The sequence below is a fragment of the Misgurnus anguillicaudatus genome, chromosome 8 (assembly GCF_027580225.2).
Source record: "Misgurnus anguillicaudatus chromosome 8, ASM2758022v2, whole genome shotgun sequence".
NCBI classification, from domain to species: Eukaryota; Metazoa; Chordata; class Actinopteri; order Cypriniformes; family Cobitidae; genus Misgurnus; species Misgurnus anguillicaudatus.
Window position 1 is genome coordinate 38,206,921 of NC_073344.2, and position 23,604 is coordinate 38,230,524.

At 37.3% G+C, this 23,604-nt stretch overlaps 2 protein-coding genes across 6 annotated transcripts; both read right to left on the reverse strand.

The window, feature by feature from the left end:
• Nucleotides 1–1,899: 1,899 nt before the first annotated feature.
• mlpha (melanophilin a) lies at nucleotides 1,900–15,326 on the reverse strand. 5 transcript variants are annotated; one of them, XM_055214174.2, is made up of 15 exons: nucleotides 13,715–13,730; nucleotides 13,087–13,206; nucleotides 11,365–11,586; nucleotides 11,130–11,242; nucleotides 10,240–10,281; nucleotides 10,054–10,115; nucleotides 8,187–8,276; nucleotides 7,983–8,100; nucleotides 5,984–6,180; nucleotides 5,570–5,653; nucleotides 5,218–5,448; nucleotides 3,332–3,502; nucleotides 3,004–3,168; nucleotides 2,804–2,875; nucleotides 1,904–2,726 (listed from the first exon to the last, which is right to left on the reverse strand). In XM_055214174.2, exons 2-15 carry the CDS (start codon nucleotides 13,194–13,196, stop codon nucleotides 2,661–2,663), a joined length of 1,743 nt encoding a protein of 580 aa, XP_055070149.2. In that variant the 5' UTR covers nucleotides 13,197–13,206; nucleotides 13,715–13,730; the 3' UTR covers nucleotides 1,904–2,660. The 5 variants fall into 5 exon arrangements, with proteins under 5 accessions (XP_055070150.2, XP_055070151.2, XP_055070153.2 ...); XM_055214175.2 differs by lacking the exon at nucleotides 5,570–5,653 and having other exon boundaries at nucleotides 1,900–2,726; nucleotides 13,715–15,319; XM_055214176.2 differs by lacking the exon at nucleotides 3,332–3,502 and having other exon boundaries at nucleotides 1,903–2,726; nucleotides 13,715–15,312.
• Nucleotides 15,327–18,366: 3,040 nt separating this feature from the next.
• Nucleotides 18,367–19,976, reverse strand: trim63a (tripartite motif containing 63a). Its single transcript, XM_055214245.2, has one exon. The coding sequence runs from the start codon at nucleotides 19,867–19,869 to the stop codon at nucleotides 18,838–18,840; it is 1,032 nt and encodes a 343-aa protein (XP_055070220.2). The 5' UTR covers nucleotides 19,870–19,976; the 3' UTR covers nucleotides 18,367–18,837.
• Nucleotides 19,977–23,604: the final 3,628 nt, after the last annotated feature.

The following is a 23,604-nucleotide window of genomic DNA, read 5'->3' on the forward strand; positions in this document are numbered from 1 at the left end:
ATCACAAAATAGAGTAACGTGAGTAACCAACTCATTTAAATTTTACTAATTGTAACTGCGTTACTTGATTTAAAAAAAATACTTCGTTAGTATCGTTACATGTTTATTACCACTAAAAGTAGTGGAATTACCATAACAGAATTAATTGTAATGCGTTACTCCCATCATTGTTTTTAACACAACTTGTGTTGTCCCTTTCATTTATATTTTAACATGAAATAACACATTAAATGGCATGACACACAAAATGTGTAAAAATGAACACATCATTTTTTGCAGTGCATTACACTGCTTCATGTTCTAAGAAAAATATTTGGTTATTATATATTTATTGTTTCTTCCTAACCCCAAAATAGCTGGTATCTGAAAAAAAGACTAACCAAAACTTGGGTCTTAGGAGGTTAAGGGATACACTGATCATCCATGACATTATGACCACCTGTAGGCCCCCTTTTGCAACCAATACAGCCGAGGCATGGACTCCACTAGACCTTTCTATCAGAACCAGCAGTCATTTTTGAGCAATTTCAGCTACAGTAGCTCGTCTGTTGGATCATACCACACGGGCCAGCCTTCGCTCCCCACGTGCATCAATGAGCTTTGGCCGCCCATGACCCTGTCGCCGGTTCCCACTTTTCCTTACTGGGGCCACTTTTGATAGCTACTGACCACTGCAGCCCGGGAACACCACACAGGAGCTGCAGTTTTAAAGATGCTCTGAACCAGTTGTCTAGCTATCACAATTTGGCCCTTGTCAAAGTCGCTCAGTCACTGTGTTAGAAGCAGGAAAAATGATTCGGAGAAAGGATCTGAGTGACTTTAAGAAGGTACATCCCAAATTGCGCACTATTTTACACAATTTTCTAAATAGTGTGAGTAGTATAGAACCAAATTGTGCTATGTTGAACCATAAGTGGTGCTATGTTCATGCATTCTACAAGTGATGCTATGATAAAAATGGTTCCCCATGATTACAACATTTTGGTACTATAAAGCACCATTTTATTACAGTACAAAAAGCACCAACAATGTACTATTGGAAAACAAGTTTTGTCATGCCTGCTATTATTCACAAATTAAGTTGCGAGTTAAGGGAAATGTAAAGTAAAAGACATCACCCAAGTTAATCCTTATATATTTATACAGTTTAAAGCAACACCAAAGAGTTTTTTTACCTTAAAATAACGTTTCCAAAAAAGTTTCAGTGGTTCATCCACTCAAAACAGGGTGGATGGCACTTTCACATTCGCTTTGCAGCCCTCTATCGGCCAAAACCGCACTAAAGAAGTTTCCAACCGTCGGGTAGTGGTCCTGTAGTTCGAGTGAAAACTACAAAAACTTGCTTTACGGCAGACCTACAATCCAATCAGAGCCAGCTATGCTGCAGTATTTACGACAGTGGTAATGAACAATTACGCTTCTAACCTGTAGGGGGAGCAAAGAGCAATAAGTCTTTAGTGTTGCTTTAATCCCTTTGGTTTTAAAACTAAGAAAGTTTACTAAGTAGAATTTACACACAAGAGAAAAAGTGCATGCTAAAGTAAGGTCAGTGCCAAAAAATCTGAATATTAAAATGGAAGGTGGGTCATATTTTGTGAACATGTTGCCACAGACACAGACAGTTATCCTCACAATGTGGTTATATAAACCAGACATATAATTTTAAAGATCTGTATAATAAACTTATTGACAGATATCTGCTTAATGTAAATCACATTTGTCTATTGGAGCAGTATGTTATTCTTAGATCTGTAAACTGATCCAAGTTGCACCAGTAAGAACAAGAATAATCTATATATAGTGATTCTCAAGCACTCTGATTCATCATATTATTTATCAAAATGTCTTTGTTTGTTTTAAAGTCACTTATACATCTTTAGAACAACATGAAGGTCAGTAAATGACGGAATTTTGACTTTTGGGTCAAATATCCCTTTAAGGCAGTGGTTTCTAACTCCAGTCCTATGAACGCATAGCACTGTACGTTAAATACTGTGTGTATTCTTTAGTTAACACACTTCATCATCAATTGTTCATCACATCATCATCAAGACTGAACTGAGGATAGATGTACAAGAAATACAGTGCTGTAAGTCCCAGCACCACAGTTAAATACTCATCAGCCAATTTATGAGGTAACTTGTTTAATTGTTTATTAACAGAAATATATTTCTGTCTTATGGAATCATATCAATCATAGACATGTAAACTTGGTATTTGTTGAGGTTCAAACCAAGCATCATGCTGAAAATATGATTTAGGTTCATTTGAACATGGCATAGTTGAAATACTTAAACCAAGGGGGTTTGCTGGTCACATACAACTGACAACGAATATATTGCCTGGTTCCACTACGACATTTAAATAGTAGGGTCAGAATTTGGCATTAACAACATGGACATGTCACCAGATCTCAATCCCATAGACCACATTTGGAATGTGGTGAAACTGCAGCCAACAAACTGTGCCACATCTGTGGTGTTATTATCAAAATATGGACAAAAATCTGAAACTGAAAGGCAGATCTGAAGGCAAAACAATTCAGTACCAGCAGGTAAGTATGTATGTTCTGGACTAAATTTATATTCCTGTATGAATAAAGCAGCAAATGCATAGATAAATAAAATGCAAAGCAACAGAAAGCTAAAGTGCCATTCTGCTTAAAAATGCACTCTGTTTGAAGGAATGTCTTGGGAAAACTTCCTTTTTTGTTGGATACTCATTGCCTGAAATCCACAAAAAAAAAAACAATTAATTATTTTGCCTTTTTATATAGGTTATTCATTTGTTTGATTCAGTTCACCTTTTTCTTGGCTCTATCAATTGACAGTCCTTTAACACTAAGAGCGGCTATCTTGTTCTCAATGTCCGAGACCTGATAATGATTCAGTGAACAAACAAACAAATGATTAAACGAACCAACATATAAATAAATGAACAAATAAATCTTTCACTGAATTAAGATATCCTGACCTACATAAACTAGTTTAAAATGTAGCTAACCTCACTCTCTGTGCTTTGAACGTTGGCAGCTGCCAAAGCAACTTGGTCCTCCAGTCCAGAGAGTTCAGAGTCAGTTAGCGGGCCAAAGTAGTGATTCTTAGCATTCTGCTCAATCATTTGCAACTTCCTTGCCATATCGAAGGACTTCCCTGCAGTTATATATACCTGTATTGAAAGTGGACGAACATGCAGACCTCTGATCAAATATTTTATGAACTAGTAGTGATTCAGTGTATAAAAGGCACAAAACCGCTTTGTGATTCAGTGTGCCTGATCTCTCTCTTTCTTAAAAAGTGAAACAACTGAATAATATCTATAATAATCTTACATTTTCCTCAATGTCTCTGTAAGCATCATCAGCCTGCTTAACATCTGTGCCCTCTAACTGAAGTCTGTCATTAGCGTTTGACGGGGCCAATTCATTCATAGCGTTTTCAGTGGCATTAATAGTTCTTAGTATCTCGGTTGTGATGTCACAAAGGGCTGCCGCAGAGGATCTCTGAAAGCCAGGGAACAGTAATTAACCGAGAGGATAGAAACCTCAACAGCATTTAAAAACTACTGTAGTGATGTATTAGCTTTGCTAATGTCATAGCTAAATGAAGCACAAAGTGTTGCTAATGCCTTTTAACCCTTACTCACTGGACTTTCCTTAATTTTTAAAAAATGTTACCTTCATCTCAGGGGCATGAAACTCTGTGACTTTTCCTAAATAATATATTTAAACATGCACAAAAAAACTTAGGCTTGATATGGTTGTTCTAAAGGTGTGTAAAAATGTAGACCTCAAACTTTTAAAGAGCGATATTGCATAAGAAATATATTTTTTTTATATAAAACTATATATAATTTTTTACTTCTCAACTATACATTTATGCTGTGTTTTTGCGGAATTTTTAAAGTTTTTTACCTATTTACTGCACAATTACCAGGCCATAAATTGGCTCATGAAAAATTATTTTTTAAAGAAAAAAATCACTTAAATACTGACTAAATAGTTTTTGGACATTGCTCCATGTGTTAGGGATAGAATACTGACATATGCTGGTTTGTGGAAAAACTTTAACAATTATAATTAAAGAAAGAAAGTGCAATGATCACATAAATCCAATAGAGGTCCATAGGGACTTATTTCATTTTCACTTATGACCCCGTTTTAGGTGAAGATGACCACACATTGAAAATGAATTTTTTTTTCATTTTGTTCGTCAAAAAATAAAAGTAAATCCATTATAAATCTGAAAATGTCTACATATAAACCAAGGTCAGGTCCTGGAGCATAAATAAAAAGTTGAACGAACTTTCCATCTCATAAACACACACAAAATATAGATTTTTATGTATTTCAAAATGTTTAAATATATATTCACAAAATATTTATCATAAAGTTGTGAGGAGAAGTTGAAGCATCAAGAAAAATTAAGTGAAAATGAAATGAGTCCCTATGGACCTCTATATGTGGTCATTGCACTTTCTTTCTTTAACCAGCAGATGTCAGTATTCTATCCCCAACACATAGAACAATACCCAAAAACAACTTAGATTTAATTAAGAACGACATTTCAGTGATTTAAATTTTTTTCCATAAAAACAGCATAAATGTATAGTTAAGAAGTAAATATAGTGTTTCATATAAAAAATTTATATTTCCTTAAGCAATTGCTCTTTAAACGTTAGGGGTCTATCAGGCCCCACTAAAAATATTATCTTTTTTTATCACTGATAAAGGGTTAAGATAAAACAGGAGATTTTTTTTCTCTTAGATTGGGCAAAGCTATGAAAATGAGAATACTATAACTCATAAGAACTATACATTTATATTTTTTTAATGAGAAAGATACTTTTGATAAAACTTGTTATCATGTTATTAATAGTGTAGTAATAATCGCACAGAAAAGTTTGTCATTTCTGATAAAGTGGAAAGATTTATGAAGGTTATCTGACTGTTCACACCAGTGGGTATTCCAGTAATATTCCAATGATTATAAAATGCCTGAATCTCCCTTTATTCCTTTAAATAAAATTCAATAATGGTCGACATTATTACTTGTATGCATTTGGCAGATGCTTTGATCCAAAGTGACTTACATGTCATTCAGAGTCTTTATATTTCTTTTCAGTATCTCTTCCCATGAATCCATGACTCACCTTACCTTGGAAAAAGACCCGTGTAATTTTGACCTGTATGGTCCTTTGTTTGGTGTGCGTACTCACCTTTTGCTCTTCATTAGGCATCTCATCACTGGAGGAGCTCAAGGGTTCTTGAGGGACAAGAGCCATGGGTGCGTGGTCTACATGTGGGGTATTTCTCACAATGGACCCTTTCGACTGAGGAGTCTTCTTTGGCACCTCCTCATCAGAGGAAAGTGTCCTGTCACTCATCAGCTCATCTAGCTTTTTCTTGAGCTTTTCCTCCTCCAGTTGCCCCGCTAAGAGCTGGACAGACTGCAAACATACAAAAAGCAGTAGATGTCAAATGAAAAGGAACATAATTGAAACTTTTCAGAAAAATAACTTTTTAGAAATTAGCAAGTTAGCATGTTTCTGTTTTGAGCTTTCTCTATACCCGTTCAGTAGGCAAAGTCATTTTTTCTTCCAGTCGATTCAAGAGACTCTCAATGGCAGACATTCTTTTGTTCAGCTCATTGATCTACACAAAAATCAATAAAACATTTTTTATATGTTTTGATGTGTTTTATTAATTAAGTATATTAAAAAGCCAAACTCTAGGCTTTTTTGTCTGGTCATTGTATTTTATTCTTGCCCAGGAACACCCACTTAGACTCATAAAAATCAGCAATATATAAATCAGCCAACCACAGTTTTGTTACATGACAGGGTAGAGTACATTTAAAATCAATCACAAATTATTACAGTACTCAATTTTGATAGAGACCACATCCATACATCATCCAAACATTTGCAACATTTTACATATATTAAATAGTGTAATAAACAAAGCCATCTTGTATGATCATACCGGTGGTGCTCCCTGATGAATGTTTTCTTGAGATGATGCCCGACTGCGGCGGCGTGGGGGCAGCTGGTAGACAGGGTAACGGAATATGTCCTCCTCATCCGAAGTGTCCAGGTAGGGCTGACGTGGTACCAGGGAGGAGTTGATTTTAGAAAGAGAGCGAGCACGTACAATTCTGTTTTCAGAGTACAGGCCATCATCTAAAACAAGGTAAAGGGGAATAATTTGTTTTGCTATGTAACTGCATATAAAAACGAGATCAGAATTGTAGGGTGTCTTTATTTTTGTACTTTACAGGGGATGGGATACAGTACAAATCCAAAGTCTTTGGCCTAATCTTACATCCAAAATAGAGATGGACCAATAAGCAATATCATCTATAAATATTTTTGTATTGGATTGACTGTTCGAAACACTGTTTTCAGTGTTCGCTTGCTCATCATTAGTCTTGTAAAGCTGCTGTTTACTCAGTGAAATCAACTACGCATAGGAGTATGTTCTAAAGAGCCACCAAATGTATCTTTTTATTGTATTTTAAGAAATTATTTTTATAATAATTTGCCCTTTTTATTTAAAACCATTACGTTTTGGGTACTATTACCTGCCATTGAAAAGACAAGAGCGAGACAATCTTTTCTCTTTTGAGTAATTTTCCATGTTTAAGTGCTACAATTTGGTCCCCAGTGCTTCTATCAACCTAGAAAACGTGAAAAAGATCAACCCAGTATCTTTTTTGGGTGAGAAATTTTCTGCAAGCATGTGAAAAATTTTGTCGTTCAGATTTCGCCTGTTTTGTGGGCTAGGTAGCAAGGCGAATTACAATAATAACGCCTCCCTTAATCTGCACTATCCAACCACGGCACTGCCATTTAGTGCAGAGAGAAAGAGAGAAAAATTATTGACAGCACAATTGAGTTTCAATTACAACAAACTAGAGGTCTTTACGGGTCCACTTAGATCTGAAAACCCGAGGTCCGACCCGAGACCCGATCTGGTTCAGGTCTAAAAGTTTTACATGCGCCTCGGACAGGGCTCGGGTACAATAATAGCGGCATCGGGTCTTGGGTAATTTAAAATGAATGTGTTTTTGCTGAACAGACCCGAGAAGACCCAAACTTAAAAAAAATAAATAATTAAAATAAATAAATAAATAAATAAATAAAATAAAATAAAATAAAAAAAATAAAATAAAATAAAATAAAATAAAATAAAATAAAATAAAATAAAATAAAATAAAATAAAATAAAATAAAATAAAATAAAATAAAATAAAATAAAATAAAATAAAAATAAATAAAAGACCCAAACTCTTTTGCGTGTGTGTGTCAATGTCCTTTTCAAACCTCTCATCTGTTTGGCAATAGCGCTTGCGACATTGTGTGGCTGGCGGTAGGTTCATTTTCGTTGAGACAGACATGTCAGTCGATTTAGCGTTACCCTGGTGTCGTCATCAGATAACAAAGTAAAACAAATGTAGCAGCTCGCCAAATTGGTTGCGAGGCCACAGGAGTTTCTTTGGATTTATACTGACTGCTGCGTGAGTCTGCAGAATGCTCACACGTCAGTGCCGTTTACATTCGGGTCCAGTCGGGTTAAAAAAATGCCAATAGTTCGGGTCGGACTCGGGTCTAATTTTCTCGGGTTTGTCTCGGGTCGGGTCTTTCTTTAAAAAAATATATTTTTTGCACGTCGGGTCCGGGTATAAAGTGATTCGGGTCATCTCGGGTCGGGTACATTTCTTTGGACCTGAGAAGACCTCTACAACAAACCACCATCATTGTGATCAGTGTTCATCCGCTCATTTGCATTTTAAATGACACACCCAAAAAATTAATTATCTGTGTGGTATTTCGAGCTAAAACTTCACATACCCACTCTGGGGACACCAAATATGTATTTTACATCTTAAAAAATCTTATAATATGACCCCTTTAAGTGAAAAAGATTGGAGAGAAATAAATGAAACCTGAAATATTTCAAACATTATATACTGTTTTGCTCACCTGGCCTCAAGAACCTGTCGAGGCTCTTTCTGCGGTTCATACGTTGAAGATGGAGATGGTGCATATCAGCGTTGTATTCTAGATCATTCCGCTGATCTCCTCTATCCTCCTGGATGTACTGGAAATGAGAGAGAAGTGTCTGTAATGCCCAAGCACCCATTTGAAGTTTGGATGTTGATAACACTAACGCGACCCTCTCATTACCTGGACAGACTGTCTGCGTGAGTTAGGAGCATAGTCGTCCATGTCGAGATCCATGTGGTGCACAGAGAGTAGACGCTTGGTCTTTCGGATCTGTTAGGAACATTTTTTTATACATATTTTCATTTTTATTAGTGCTGGGCAAAGATTAATCACAAATAATTCCATACAAAATAAAAGTGATTATTTTGCATAAGATATGAGTGTATGCTGTGTGTTATTACTATTATGTATATATAAATAGACACACAGTCATGTATGTATTTAAGAAATATTTACATGTGTATATACAGTAAGGAAAATAAGTATTTGAACACCCTGCTATTTTGCACGTTCTCCCACTTAGAAATCATGGAGGAGTCTGAAATTGTCGTTGTAGGAACATGTCCACTGTTAAAGACATAATCTAAAAAAATCCAGAAATCACAATGTATGATTTATTCATGATAAAAATATCGGTAGCACTTGATTTTTCAGTATGTGTACTTACCTTTTACATATATGGTAAAAAAGTTGTACTTACCGACAAATGTGTGGTACTTACTTTTAGGTATCTACATGGTAATTCATTGGTATCATTACTGTACTTACCAGTGGTACATACTTGGAAGTTATTATGTAACTCTAGATAAGTACTGGGTAATAACAGATACATACTTATAGTGTAGGTATACTGTAATTAACGAGAAACATTACTGTACTTACAAATAAATGTACAATTTAAGTATTTAGTATTTACAGACAAGTTAGGGTTAATGACATGTATTTATGGTGTACATATATGATAACTAATACCAAAATAGAACATCAGTAATGTTTGTACTTAGTTATCATATACGTATGGTATAAGTATAACTTACATTTGCCTGCAGGTACCACACACTTATTGTGTATATACAATTTGTAAGTACAATAGTGTTTCTTGTTAGTTACAGTATACATACACCATATGTGCCTTTCATTAACTTACACTGGCCTACAGGTACCGCACACATATCATGTATATACAATTTGTAAGTACAGTAGTGTTTGATATTAGTTATCATATATGTACACTATAAATACCTGTCATTTACCCTAACTTGCCTGTAAATACTAAATACTTATATTGTACATTTATTTGGAAGTACAGTAATGTTTCTCATTATTTACAGTATACCTACACTATAAGTATGTATATGTTATTACCCAGTACTTACCTAGAGTTACATAATAACTACCAAGTATGTACTACTGGTAAGTACAGTAATGATAACAATGAATTACCATGTAGATACCTAAAAGTAAGTACCACACATTTGTCGGTAAGTGCAACTTATTAACCATATATGTACAAGGTAAGTACACATACTGTAAAATAAAGTGCAACCAAAATATCTGCAGTCTGTATCATACAAATCATACTATTTCATACTATTTTATACTGTATCATACTATTTATTTGTATGATACAGCTACTTATTTGCAGCTGTATCATACAAATGAATAAAAAAATCGTACATTGTGATTTCTGGATTTTTTTCAGTGGACATGCACCTATGATGACAATTTCAGACCCCTCCATGGTTTCTAAGTGGGAGAACTTGCAAAATAGCAGGGTGTTCACATACTTATTTTCGTCACTATTCTATATAATATATAAACAAAAAATATAAATTTATTGAAATGTATATATGTATGTGTATGTGTTTAAAAATACATAATTATTACACACAGCACAGACACAAATATTATGCAAATATGCACTTTTATTTTGTATGTGAATAATCACAATCTTTTGCCCGGCACTAAATTTTTATACGTGTATCTATTTATTTATCATAGGTAGGTGGGTAGGTAGATAGATCTGTGCATAAATTGTATAATGTACCTGTTTATAACGTTGAGCTTCACTTGCATCAATATGTTCATCATCATGACCATTATACACATCTAAAATTAAACATATATTTTATATTTAACATTTGCAACTGCCCACAGCTTTGCTCTGAGTCAAACAGCAGCTATTTTTTCCTTTGTTTTCTTGGCAACACAATGAATGTGTTTGTGTACTCACTGCGGACATCAGGCATGCTCTGTGTGTCATCATCACGGTGCCCTGTGTAAACAAAAGGCAGTGATGTTAATCCTCATGTGCATTATGAGGACATAGGCCTACTTTAACAAACACACAACCTGACATTTTTTATTCACATTCTATATAGAGAGAATTTAACTCCTTACTGCCTTTTTGACAAAATGGGTAGAATTATATAAGTTAAACTAATTCATTCTGCATTGCACTATATTATTATATTTGTATATTATAATATAGTGCAATTAAAAAGAATAGATAAATAATTATGTCCATAATAAACTGCAATAAACAGCATGCATTGCTGTAAACCAAAGACAGATGTCACACTTCAGTCAGCTTAAACCCCACATCCCCTTCTTTGCATTCAGCCAAGGTTTCTCATTTTTCTTGTAACGTGTCCCATCATGCAAGGCTATAAACAACATCAACAGCCAAACACACCTTATGACCCAGTTATGGTCACATCAGTGAGTACACAGCCTCTAGACAAATTTCGTTTGAATTCAGCAGACAGATTAATACACAAAGAGTCTGATAGTAACATATTGGTCAAAGCATTCCGTACTTGAGAAAAAGTAACATACTGTATATAGTTAAACTATACTACAGTATACTATACTGATCAGTGGCGCTATGTGTGTGCAAGAATTGTTTTCAGTGTAAGAATATGGACAAATAAAAAATCAACTTGATGTATTGTGTACTCATTTTTCACGACATATTTATAGTTATACGTGCCTCGATGTCTCTTCATAACACTCGCTTGCACAACCACTTAAAATGGCAGGTGATACACCGAACAAGTATGATGATGTGACAGCTTATTCAGACACATTGAAGGTTATCAGGAGGCTTTAAATAGCACCCACCCTCTCCATTTAATCTCTTGTACAATGACCTCATCACCTTAGCACTGCCGAAACGCTTAAAGCGAGAGCGCACGTTGTCATGGTACCACCCCAAAGATCCAATTTTAAGGACCCTACACAGACAAACAAGTGTTATGTAATATATTTCAAAGTATTTATTTGTTGCTCACATAACATTGTATTTTATGCAATTGTATAGGCTGCAAACTAAGAAAACATTATTCAGTCTCCTAACCTGGCCATGCGGCAGGGGTCGCATACCCAGCCGCGTTCTTTCTTGTTATAGCGGCTGCAGGTCTTGCAGGTGTAGAGTTTACAGTCCACGCACTGGCGTTTGCTGTTCACCAGGAACTTAAAGGGCTGCAGACAGCGGATACAGTGAGTGTTCACCAGGTTTGACTGAGATGATAGAAGATCCCTCTTGGTTTCCTCTTTCTCTATCTTGGATTTGAGCTCACTGCGGTGTAATACAAATACACAGCATTAAAGAATATCTCAACATACATAGTTATGTGACTAATGCAGGTTGTAGCGGCTTTAAAGTTGAAAGTTAGATCAACTTTCCCCTATATTATTTAAAGGATTAGTCAATTTTCTTAAAAAAATCCAGATAATTTACTCAACACCATGTCATCCAAAATGTTGATTTCTTTGTTCAGTCGAGAAGAAATTATGTTTTTTGAGGAAAACATTCATGGACTTTAATGGACCCCAGCGCGACCTCACGTAATCGCGTCATCCGTGACCTCTTGACGTGATGATGTATTGCGTGAGGTCGCGCTGGCGCATCACCAGTCCGGAGCTAGACGAGAAGTTGTGGTTTAAAAGTGCATATTTTTCTTGTCAAAAATGACAATTGTTTCGCTAGATAAGACCCTTATGCCTTGTTTGGGATCGTTCAGAGTCCTTTGAAACTCAGTTGAAAAAAACTGTTAAAGCAACACTATGTAGTTTTTTACCTTTAAATAATGTCTCTAGAATTATTTCAGTGATAGAACAACTTTTAACTGGACAAATTGTACTGTTGCTGTTCGGCGCGTCGTTAACTTATGTGCATCACGCGTTATGTCAAAATAAGTGTTGGCTGCAGACGCTTCTAAGGGGTTTATAATAAAGAGATGCTCACGTTTGCCAAATACTCGCATAATCTCATGTTTAATCAGATTTTAGTGATAAAGGGCACATATTTCATTGCTAAAAAACAATGTTATTTTGTGTATTTGGTATAATACAATGTGTTTATGGTTAAAAAAAACATTATTTTTCACATACCGTACATTTTTGTGTCGCAAGTGTCTTGCGAGTATTTTGTGAAAGTGAGCGTCTCTTTTATCTTAAACCCTTTTGTCGTGTGTGCAGCAGGCACTTATTTTGACATGATGAGCAACACACATGACACTCTGAACACATATTTTGAATTTGCTCTCCTTGTAAGAGAAGCCACCGACTGCCATTGTTTGGCCTACACCCACATCTTTTGCATGAAAGGTTCTTTATATTTCAAAAGTTTCTGCAGTTTGTAAAAAGTACAAAAAAGTACAAAAGTACCTTATTTTAAAAAAAGGGTATGTTGAATAAATGTGTGCTTTGAATATTGAACTCTACTTAAATCCCACTTAAAATTAAACCATTTATCGTTTATGTCATAAACAAACAAAAAAGAACATTATCATCCAACACGAGCAAATAACAATTCAGTAACCAAACAGAGAGCTCCTTGTACCAACAGAACAGGGCTCTGGGGCATCTTTTTCCCAGCTGGGGGAATGGTGTGATCAGGCCTTGTGACCATGCCATGATCAAGATATTTTCAAAACAGTGGTCTTTCACACATAGTGGCCTTTTCTATAACCCTGTTGCATGGCCGTGTTATACAGATAATGAACTATATAGAGAAATATCAAAGAGATTATACATACCAACCGACTATATATGTAAGATAATTTAAAGTCCTCACCCGAGCCTCTCTTCCTCTTTTTTCCTAAGGACAACATCTCTCTGAATGACCTCCCATACATGCTTGGCCTCCTCTTCTGATAGTCTAGACAGGTCCAATTTCCTGTCCATGCTGGGTTTCCTTATAAAAATGATGATAGTAAGCATGACTTAAGAATAATCTAATTCTTTGATAATTCCACATCTCACCCTCAAAAGATGACATTTCCAGTAACAAGTGTATGTTTTTTAAGTTGAAAAAAGTCAGAATTTAGGCGTTACCGATTGAATATCATTTTTAAGTTGATCCTATATATGGCTTTTTAAAGTGCATGTCTATATATATAGCTTACAGTGTTTATCTGCTCATCCATTTCTTAAAAACTTAAATACAATTTTATTATTGTGATGAGAGAAATGAATATGTAAGATACAATTACAAAACTTATTTCAAACATCTAAACATTTCCGTCTTTTAGCAAAAATATATTAAAAATACATAAAAGGTTTTATATGATCATTAGAAACCCCTTCAGTGAAGTGACCTTTAACTTTGTAACAGTTATGTAAATAACTCTGTAATTAATGTGTAATTCAAATATTAACATGCAAAATTTGTGTTACTTTTTTATAATAAAGATTTTATTTACCTTGCTTGCAAGCTTGCAGTTGCTCTTGCAAAGTCCCTCAGAATAAGGCAGATAATGTGAGAATAGTCAGAGGTATAGCAATCTTAAATCACATGTCCAGTTATACAAAAAGGGGGAAAGAGAGAGAGAGAAAACACCACCCTTTCTATGCTTGAATGAATAGGGTGATTTTTATTCAAAGTCAGGAATGGAGTATAAAATAATTCCTTGTTCCTTGACACAGTGTCTTAATTAAAAAAAAGAAAAAAATAGTTTATTATTGTTTCATATAATTAGTCCTATTTAAAGAACTGTAAAGAAATTATTGATTTAAAAGTTTCCCCTTAAGAACCTATGATCGCATGATAACCTATAGCTATAAGCTAGTTTTCTTTAAATATATTCATATATAATTATTTCTGGTTCTCACACGTTTATATAAATAGGACATCTGGTGCATATAATGACCTGTTTTACATTACAGAGCACCTTATTGCAGTCCAAATGAGATTGGCAAGGTGACAGCGCAAATGTTTCTATTTACTGTACGACCATCTACAGTCAATGTTTGCTGTGGCTAAAAATGAATCTGGGATAGTTTTACACATAGCAGCTCACAGTCTTAGATCTGCACTCTGCAACATTCAATAGTCAATAATGTTTCACGTTTATACATTTTGCAGTGAAATTATAAGATTACACCCACATTAGTGGCTTTAAGAACTTGAACAAGTCTTTTGAATTCTTTGGTGCAGTGATGGGTGTGTCTTAGTGACCAACACAATAGTCCCCCTCAAGCTGGGGTTTAGGCACAAGATTTGCCCAAACTCCTGCTACAGAAGTGAAGGTTAAATGAGAGGATGCCCTTTGCTGTGTTAGGACTAGACTAAGGACAAGCTGATTCATGATTCTAAAATTAGCTGCAATATGCAGCCATGACTCTGGGTGCGGGCTAGGGGAAGTCCTGAACTTATTTAAGAACTTATTTTCTTTAATGTGCTTGACACAGATGAATATTTCACTGAATCGACATCCATCAAATGTTTCACTGCAAAGGAAACAGCATCACTACACTTTGTGCTGGTTGAGCTCAAACCAGTATAAACCAGCTTGGACTAACCTGATGCGCATGTTGGTCTTTTTAGCAGAGCTCTAAATGTATCAGTTTAAAGTTTGCTGGTTGTTTATGAAAAAATGTCTTATCGGAACCAGTCTGAACCAGTACACTTAAAATAATTTGTTTACTTTCCACGTTGTGAAGAAAGAGTTTATCTATAGTGCGCATGCACGCATTACATCCCATGCCAGTTCAGCATGTAAGAAACATGTAAGCTGAGCTTCAAACTAAACAGTTAAATATATGTGACAGACATGCACAATACTATTCGCGGCAGCTCAGGCCTACATACTTGAAGAGTTTGAAAGCAACAGGTCAAGAGTGTGAACAGCTGTTATATTGTGTTGCTGTTGTAACTAACATTGCATTAATCATCTCTTATTGGTCATTTTATTTTCTCATGTCACTCTACTTCTAAATAAGTTAAATGGAAAGATTTGTTCATAGAGATACATACTAATATCTATGTTAATTCAGACACTAGAGCTGACAGCTTCTCATATTGTATTGCATGTTGCTGTAAGACCTTGTCAACAGGGCACATGGTTCACAACCGTATTTAAAGGAACAGTATGTAAGAAATTTATATCAATTAATCATAAAATAGCTCTGATATGTCACTAGACATTAACAAAACATTTTCATTTCAAATACTTATAACACTGACAACAGTGGTCTGGACAGGATATTGTCATTTAAAAAGTGGAGTTGCAGCCCTCAACTGATGTTTATGTTGTCAGTTTGTGTATTGGCCACCAGTTGTGTGATTGCAGTACCAGTTTTAGCCACAAGTTTTGTGATTGCAATACCAGTTTTGGCCAGAATCCTACATACTGTTCCTTTAAGGAAAAGAATCGTCTTTTTATGTTTTTTTTAACCTAACAAATATTTAATGACTTTTCATGTTGATTAAATTTTTTACTTTATTTATTTATTTTGAGAATGAAAAAGCAAACAGGAGACATGAATAAAATGCTGGGTTATTTTCAACATAGCATTGGAATTAAAGGGACAAACCCAAACCATTGGGTTGTAATTTAACCTCTGCTGGGATGTTTCAAAACAAAATCCTAGGTTGTTTTAATCAATTGTTGGGTCAAATATGAACACTTTTTGGGTTAATTTAAAGGGATAGCTTCACCAAAAATGAATATCATTTACTCATCCTCATTCTAAACAAGAATGGTGTTTTTTATTTTGTCAAACACAGAAGAATATATTTTTGATAAATGATAATAAGCACACAGTTGACTGTACCAGTTGACCATTTGAGTATTTGTTTTTCATACCATGGAAGTCAATGGGTACCATCAACTGTGTGGTTACCGTCATTTATCTTCTTTTGTATTCAACAGAAGAAAGAAACTCAAGGGAGTAAGTGATGATGACTGATGGAATTTTTGGGTGAACTATCCCATTAAGACAGTGGCTGAGTTTGTCCTTTCTTAACCCAACACTGGGTTAACCCTGCCTATTTTTTTGTGTAACTATATATGGATTGAAAATGATGAATGGAAGTGGAAGTTGACTTATGACATCTTCACCTAAAGGATTATTAGGAACACCTGTTCAATTTCTCATTAATGCAATTATCTAATCAACCAATCACATGGCAGTTGCTTTAATGCATTTAGTGATGTGGTCCTGGTCAAGGCAATCTCCTGAACTCCAAACTGAATGTCAGAATGGGAAAGAAAGGTGATTTAAGCAATTTTGAGCATGGCATGGTTGTTGGTGCCAGACGGGCCGGTCTGAGTATTTCACAATCTGCTCACTTACGGGGATTTTCAAGCATAACCATTTCTAGGGTTTACAAAGAATGGTGTGAAAAGGGAAAAACATCCAGTATGCGGCAGTCCTGTTGGGGAAAATGCCTTGTTGATGCTAGAGGTCAGAGGAGAATGGGCCGACTGATTCAAGCTGATAGAAGAGCAACTTTGACTGAAATAACCCCTCGTTACAACCGAGCTATGCAGCAAAGCATTTGTGAAGCCACAACATGCACAACCTTGAGGCGGATGGGCTACAACAGCAGAAGACCCACCGGGTACCACTCATCTCCACTACAACTTGAAAAAAAAGTGGCCTACTGGGAAAACTCCCGGTGCTCATATGGCCAGTTCGCCCCTGCCTACCCTAACCCCTTTCACTTGGACGAAATCAGATTGTACTAAAACTCCACCTATTCCAATAGTTGTGAATTACTCTTGGTATTTACTTGGCAAGTTAGCAGTTAACATTGAGCAGTCGAGTATGTTATTTTTTTAAAGACTCTTTTGCAGAAAAACGCCCAGTTTAGCATCTGAATATTTTGTAAATGTGCTAACAAAGTTTGCCACATTTAGCACTGTATTACAAAAGCTTTAGTCACGGTGTCAGTATCAAGTCTCGGTTCAAAATAGGTTTTGTTTCTACAGACCAATGCAGTTGTAAAAAAAATCTGCAATGACCTAGTTCAGTCATGAAACTCAAGAGGTGCAGACTAATAGTTCCTGGTCTTGAGATCCAGCTTTTTGGCATGCTGTAAGCAGTATGGTTTAGTGCGCTATCAGAGCTTTATCAATCACCCACCTCCACCCCCAGCTCCACCTTTCTAGATCTGATTACGGGGATATTGTGCATAAAATTGCAGCAGCATCATTTGCATGCTCATTGCAGCATCCGTATTAGCAGTAGCAAGTTTCATGCTCAGCAAACAGCAGCAGCATCAGCGTCACTATGTTAGATCACTAACATGCTAAAATATATCCAGAGAGTTATCACTGAAATATAAAAAACCCAGTAAATTAGTAGCCACTGTCTTCCTGGGTTATTTATTTTATTCATTGTTATAGGTCAGTGGTTTTCAAACGGTGGGGCGGGGGCCATTTATGTGTCGCACAGTGGGATAAGGTGGGTTGACAAAGTCGCTTTGTTGTTGTGGTGAATGACACAAAAAACAGTTTAGTCCAGTTAATGACTAGTAATGACAATTACTTTGATCTGATATTCCATATGTTATTTTAATATTTCAATTAAACATTTTATGAATAAAATGACTAGAAAAACTACACAATTATAAAAGTTACAGTAAATTTTTTTTTCTCATATTTCCATTTGAAATGATGTTGATGGGTTCAAGGATAGATTATTATATATTTAAGTGGGTCGCAAAATGAAATGTTTGGGAACCACTCTAATTGGCTACCTACCCTTTATCTAATAAAATTGTATTTTAATTTGTAATTGGAATTTAGTTCTATGGGTGTTTGATGGCTATTTGAGCACATGACATTTACTTCAGTCCATACAACAGTTTTGTTGACCATTAGGGTTTGTTTATAGCCATAGCAACTGTACTGATTGCAAAGTCAGTGTTAACCTCTGGCCTATAAGTTCATCGGACATTCTTGCCAGCAGCTGTAATTGTCAAGTTTAGAAACATGAGGACTGCAGCACACTGTGAGTCTATTCCTGGGCTTCTGTGGCTTCTCTCATTCTCACCCTGCTAAAAAGTTGACCACCATGTTAAAGGTGCATTTCAAAAAGTGAAAAGGAAATTTGAAGAAACTTAGAGTTCTTGTACCTCCTTTATTTTCAATAAATTATCCAATGAAAATGAGGTTTTACAGTACAGTTAATCTATCAAGTGCATTATTTTGAATTTCAAGTATTTAAACATTTTCGATCTCACATGGCAATCTAAGGTAAATTAGCAAAGCTGTATTCTACAGCTCACAGATCTAGCTTCAGTTTAGCAAACAAATATAAACTGATCAAGTATAAACTTTAACATCTACATTCTACTACAAATATAAAAAACAATTCATTATGAACATATTAATACAAAAAGTATAAAATTAAAGTGGAAAGGTCATTAGAAATGGTGCAATTTGTACAATTTGTACAAAAACTGCTTTGTTAAGATTGCACTCCCCTTATCTCACAGTTTTCAAAAGCAGCCAGATTAATGGCCTTATCAAATCATTAATAAGGCTTTTCATCTACTGTTGTTTTCCCACAGTCTTTCCCTAAAGCCCATTAATGTTTATTCCTCTTCCTCCTCCTCTTCTTCTTCATCATCATCATCTTCATCCTTACCCACCCCAAAGTCCATTTTTGCAAGCATGGCCTCCACATCATCAGTAAAGACTGTTAAATGGTCCATATTCTCAAAGCCAGGCTCAGGCCGCTGGAGATGGGAGTTCTTGGATGCGTCTTTGGCTTCTGTGATGAGCTTTTTGGCAGCGATGAGAAACTCGGCCACACTGCTGTTGTCCATGGTCTGGGTGGCTTTGTCCATCAGTTTAATGCTGGCCTGTAGCTGCTCATTGTACTGCTGGACAAGAGATTGCACTACCACCACTTTCTCGTCCTGTTCTTGGCTGATTTGATCTAGGAGTTGGGACTTGCGCTCCTCTAGGATAGCGTAAAGCAGGTCAAACTTCTCCATTAGCTTTTGCTTCTGCAGTTGGCTGTTTTCTTCCACAGTTTTGCCCATTTTCTCCATCTGAGTTAACAGTGCCTGCAGGCAGCTATTGCTAGCGCCCAGCAGTTCAATTGAATTTTTGAGCTCTGACTTCTGGCCTTCGTAAACGACTTTCAATGTGGACACTTCACAGTCTTTGTGCTGACCGAATACTTTGCACATGGAGCATGTTGGTGTCTGGCAGGTCATGCAGTAGATGTTTATTTTTTCATCTTCGTGTACCTCGCACATTGGTTCTTTTGTGTCTTTTGATTTCAGAGGGGGTTCAAGGGAATTACCTTTCTCCAACTGTTCCTTGTAGATGTCAATGATGTTCTCCACCAGAAGGTTCCTCTGCAGACCGTAGACGCCGTGGCGGTCCAGCACCACCTCAAAGCGACAGGTTGGGCAGCGGAAGATACCTCCGGAATAGTGGTAGGGGTTTTTGGAGTCGTAGAGATCATTGGCACACCTGCGGCACAGGTTGTGTTGGCATGGCAGAATGACGACCGGCTTTGTGAACATCTCCAGGCAGATGGGGCAGCTGAGCTGCTTCTCTAGGCTCTCCATGGGGCTCGGTGCACGTACTATTTGACCCGTGTTAATGTCCATTTCTGTTAAGTGAGGTAGAGAACTCTTGATCCTTCTTTCCACCGCTTTGTTGTTGAGCTTTTCAGGTTTCTCCTGTCTTTACTGAGGTTTATTTTGATCTACCAAGGCAGAAGGCAGCCAGGGCTTATATACTGGCCGGCTGCCTGTGACACCTGATACGCGAAGCGGCTGTGACAGGATTGCTCCCACCACTTGTTTGTGCGTCTTGATTCGGAGAAGCACGTGGCGCTCCAACACAACCCAGTAAAGTACAAATCACATACCAAAATTAGCAACACCCAAGCCCCCCTTTCTAAGCTCTCTATCTGTGTGAGAAATGTGTATCATACAGAATACCAATCAGGCCAAACAATAGGCTTGTGATGGCAGTTGGCATCTAGACATCCAGAACTTCCCAGACTACAAAACAACAATACAAATCAAGTACTATATTACCATCTTAATTGACTGAGACGTGCATGTTTTATTGTTTTAAAACAGTCTGTGAATCAGCTATGAATAACAACTGGTTATTAAGGATATATGACACCTAAGCAAGATTTGAGTTGTGTAACGTGTGTTCTTTATCTGTTCTACCTGGTGGACATTTGCCATTAAAATCTGTGTGTATGGTTCTAGAAGAAAGACCAGAAGGGTGGTGTCCAAGCCAGCCACCAGAACTGTCATGCCATTGAAGACCCTGTTCCCACCAATCCCCATGACCGGGGTTGTTTCACAACTTTGGCTGGGAGAAATTGTAAACAAAAAGTCATATGGTCACGAACCAAGCCACCCCTGTTAACTTGAGCAACATCATTCAAAGTGACATTGTCCCATCCTGGTGATCTGCCTCAAAATAGCAGGTGTTCCACTGGACACTGTTTAACATGGAAGAGCATATTTATATATATCATGTTTGTTATGGTACTACCTCACATGCGCCTTACTAAAACAGCATGTTCAGTCCACCTTGTGTTTGTCACAGGTAGGAGTAAAGTGATTTGTCTTGTGATGTATCTTGTGATTTAAACATCAAATTTATGATCAATGAGAAATGTATATGGGATGTTTTGAAGCTGGGGCGCTTGATTTCGTCATTGTTTACATTACAAGTTTACAAGTCATTTCATTAATAAAAACATACAGACTGCTTATAAGCAAGCTTTTGTTTAAATGTACACTTCAAAATGCAGGTTTATTTTTAACCCAGTATTGTAATTTAACCTATGCTGGGTTTCAACCCAAAATGCGTTGTTGTTTTAACCCATTGTTTTCTGGGTTAATTTAACCCAATTTGTTATATCCTAATTAGCACTTTTCCACAAAAACAATGTATTATACTGTGAAATTAATATTGTAAACTGTAGTAGAATTCCTAGATAGGTTTCCAAACCTTATTATAGTAAATGTTAAAGTGTATACTACAGTTTTTATATATAATATAATACCAATACTAGAACACATACTATAATATACTGTACGACATTATACTACAATTTAGTACTGTTTACTACAGTAAATATTATGGCATGCTAAACGGTTTTCTATAGTTTAAATTAATTTCCTATAGTAAATACTACAGAATACAATAGTATACCATAAGTCATAGTATTTATACTATACTACAGTATACAATACTATGCTATGCTATGCTATACTTCAATGCATGCTGTACTACAGTAAACCAAAATTTACTACAGTTCCATTTCAGTAGGTCACAAAAAGGGAACTGTAAACGGTCAACTTGGTATTCAGGTATTGCCTACCAAATCAGTTTTTTCACTTCAAAAGCCAACAGATCAACTGCTATTGAGAAGCTCTCTACTTACCTGCTCGAAAATACACCGCTTGCTTGAAGTTGGTTGGGGTACAGCACCACAGCGGAGGCTCACGTATTTTCATTCGTTTATTTTCTCGTTTTTGAACTTGAGTTTAAGTGTATGTGTTGTCACTCCCCTGTGTGCTTCATCAACTCAGCACACCTAAAGAGCGATTTCCCTAAAAGAGCAGCACAAGTTAAATTTGTGTCTTTTTCTAGACAGCCATTCTCTTGTGTCATGGCAGAGTGCGTCTTTTTAAAGATGTCATTTTGTCCATGTAGTTCTGGGTGCGGCAAACATATGGGTCACAATATGGATGGTCACGATCTCTGTCTCTCGTGTTTGGGCATTCAGCACGCTGAGGCAGCCTTCGTGGAGGCCTCATTTTCTCACTACGAGAACATGACCCCCGTGGATCTGTGGAGACAGGTTTCGTTCCTCCAAGAGTGCCAACACCTCCTTCAGTTGCCGCGCACCACTAAGACCACGGTTGCAAAGCTCAGGAAGGACGATCTTTGCATCGCAGTGCCGAACCTGTTGGCAGGTACGTCCTCCAACTCTCAGCAATCCAATCCACAGCCAGTAAAGGTGCTGATGAAGACGATGGGCTCGTGTTCTATGAAGTCTCCGGCATCAGTCAGTCCTCCCGATGAAGACTCTATTTTTGTTGCTGCATCAGAGGGGGGGCGTCTCTTTCCGAGGCCGGCCTGATCTGCTCCCACCTTAGGGCCATCTTGTTTTGATTATTGGTACTTCAGAGCTGCTTATGCATCTCAACACTCACCTCTAGTACCATTTTTTCCCAAGGTGCATGATGAGCTGACCAGGTCATGGGGAACCCCATTCTCCTCTTGAAACTGGCCTTTTCAGCCATTACCCATGAACTCTCTCGATGGCAGAGATACGTTGGGTTACGTTGACGTCACATCAGTGGACGGCTGGGTGTGATGCAACTTTGTCCAGCCACTGCTTCTTCTTGGTGGGACATATCAACCCCATCCCTTGTGGGCCTGTAAGCAGTCGTGCATATCAGCTTCTGCTCTTCACGCTATGATGTTGCTGCAGGTCCATCAGGCCTTGGTTTCAGTTTGTTTTTGTTCTGCCAGCTTTTCAGCCGGCACCCACAAATTCACCAAAAGAGCACTTTCCCCTTCATTCTCCAGGTCTCCTTTCCTCTATCGTCAGCAGGTGTTACAAGGAGCTTGGGTAACCCCACAACAGAGTCCTACCGACCCAGCCATCAGCCGAGCCAGGTGAGTGCTGCCCCACCACGGGTACACTGGTAGTGCCGTTAATCCCTCTCGCTCATTCCCTGGGCACCTGACAACAGCTTCCCAACCCATCGCGTAGGCATCCCACCTGTCACCTCCTCTTATGGAGTCTCTTCGTGCCATTTATACCCAGGGGTCATTTAATGTAGCTGCCAATGCGCTCTCACAAGCAACGTGCCCAGCGAATTGCAACTCCACCCCCATTCGGTTCAGCTGATTTGGAGACATTTTGGCAGGGTGCAGATCGATCTGTTTGCCTCCCCAGAGGCGACCCCTTGTCGCCTGTTCTATTTACTAAGGGAACACTTGACGTGGATGCACTGGCACATGGTGAGCCTTCTCACACAAACACTGTGCAAAGTCAGGGAGGACAAGGAGTGCATCTTACTGGTGGCTCCTTACTGGCCCACCAGAACTCAGGGAATTTTTTCTCAGGGAGAGGGCACAATATGGCACCTGCGTCCCGACCTGTAGAAAATCCACGTGTGGTCCCTAAGCGGGATGTGGAGGTTCTGAGTGAGGTTCTGAGTGATTTACCGGCGGTATCTAACACTTCTAATTCAGCTCGAGTGTTGTCCACAAGACACGCTTAAATACTGTAATGGAACCTGTTCATCAAGAGAACCCCCAAGAATGCCCGATTAGCATTGTGCTTTCTTACCTTC

Excerpts from the sequence above, each read along its gene's own strand:
- trim63a (XM_055214245.2), bottom strand. The coding sequence starts at position 19,869 with ATGGACATTAACACGGGTCAAATAGTACGTGCACCGAGCCCCATGGAG.
- mlpha (XM_055214174.2), bottom strand. The coding sequence starts at position 13,196 with ATGGACAGGAAATTGGACCTGTCTAGACTATCAGAAGAGGAGGCCAAG. Across the intron at positions 6,181-7,982 it reads CGACAGGTTCTTGAGGCCAG|ATGATGGCCTGTACTCTGAA; the intron begins GTGAGCAAAACA and ends ACCTTGTTTTAG. Across the intron at positions 5,449-5,569 it reads TGACTTTGCCTACTGAACGG|TCTGTCCAGCTCTTAGCGGG; the intron begins GTATAGAGAAAG and ends GTATGTTTGCAG.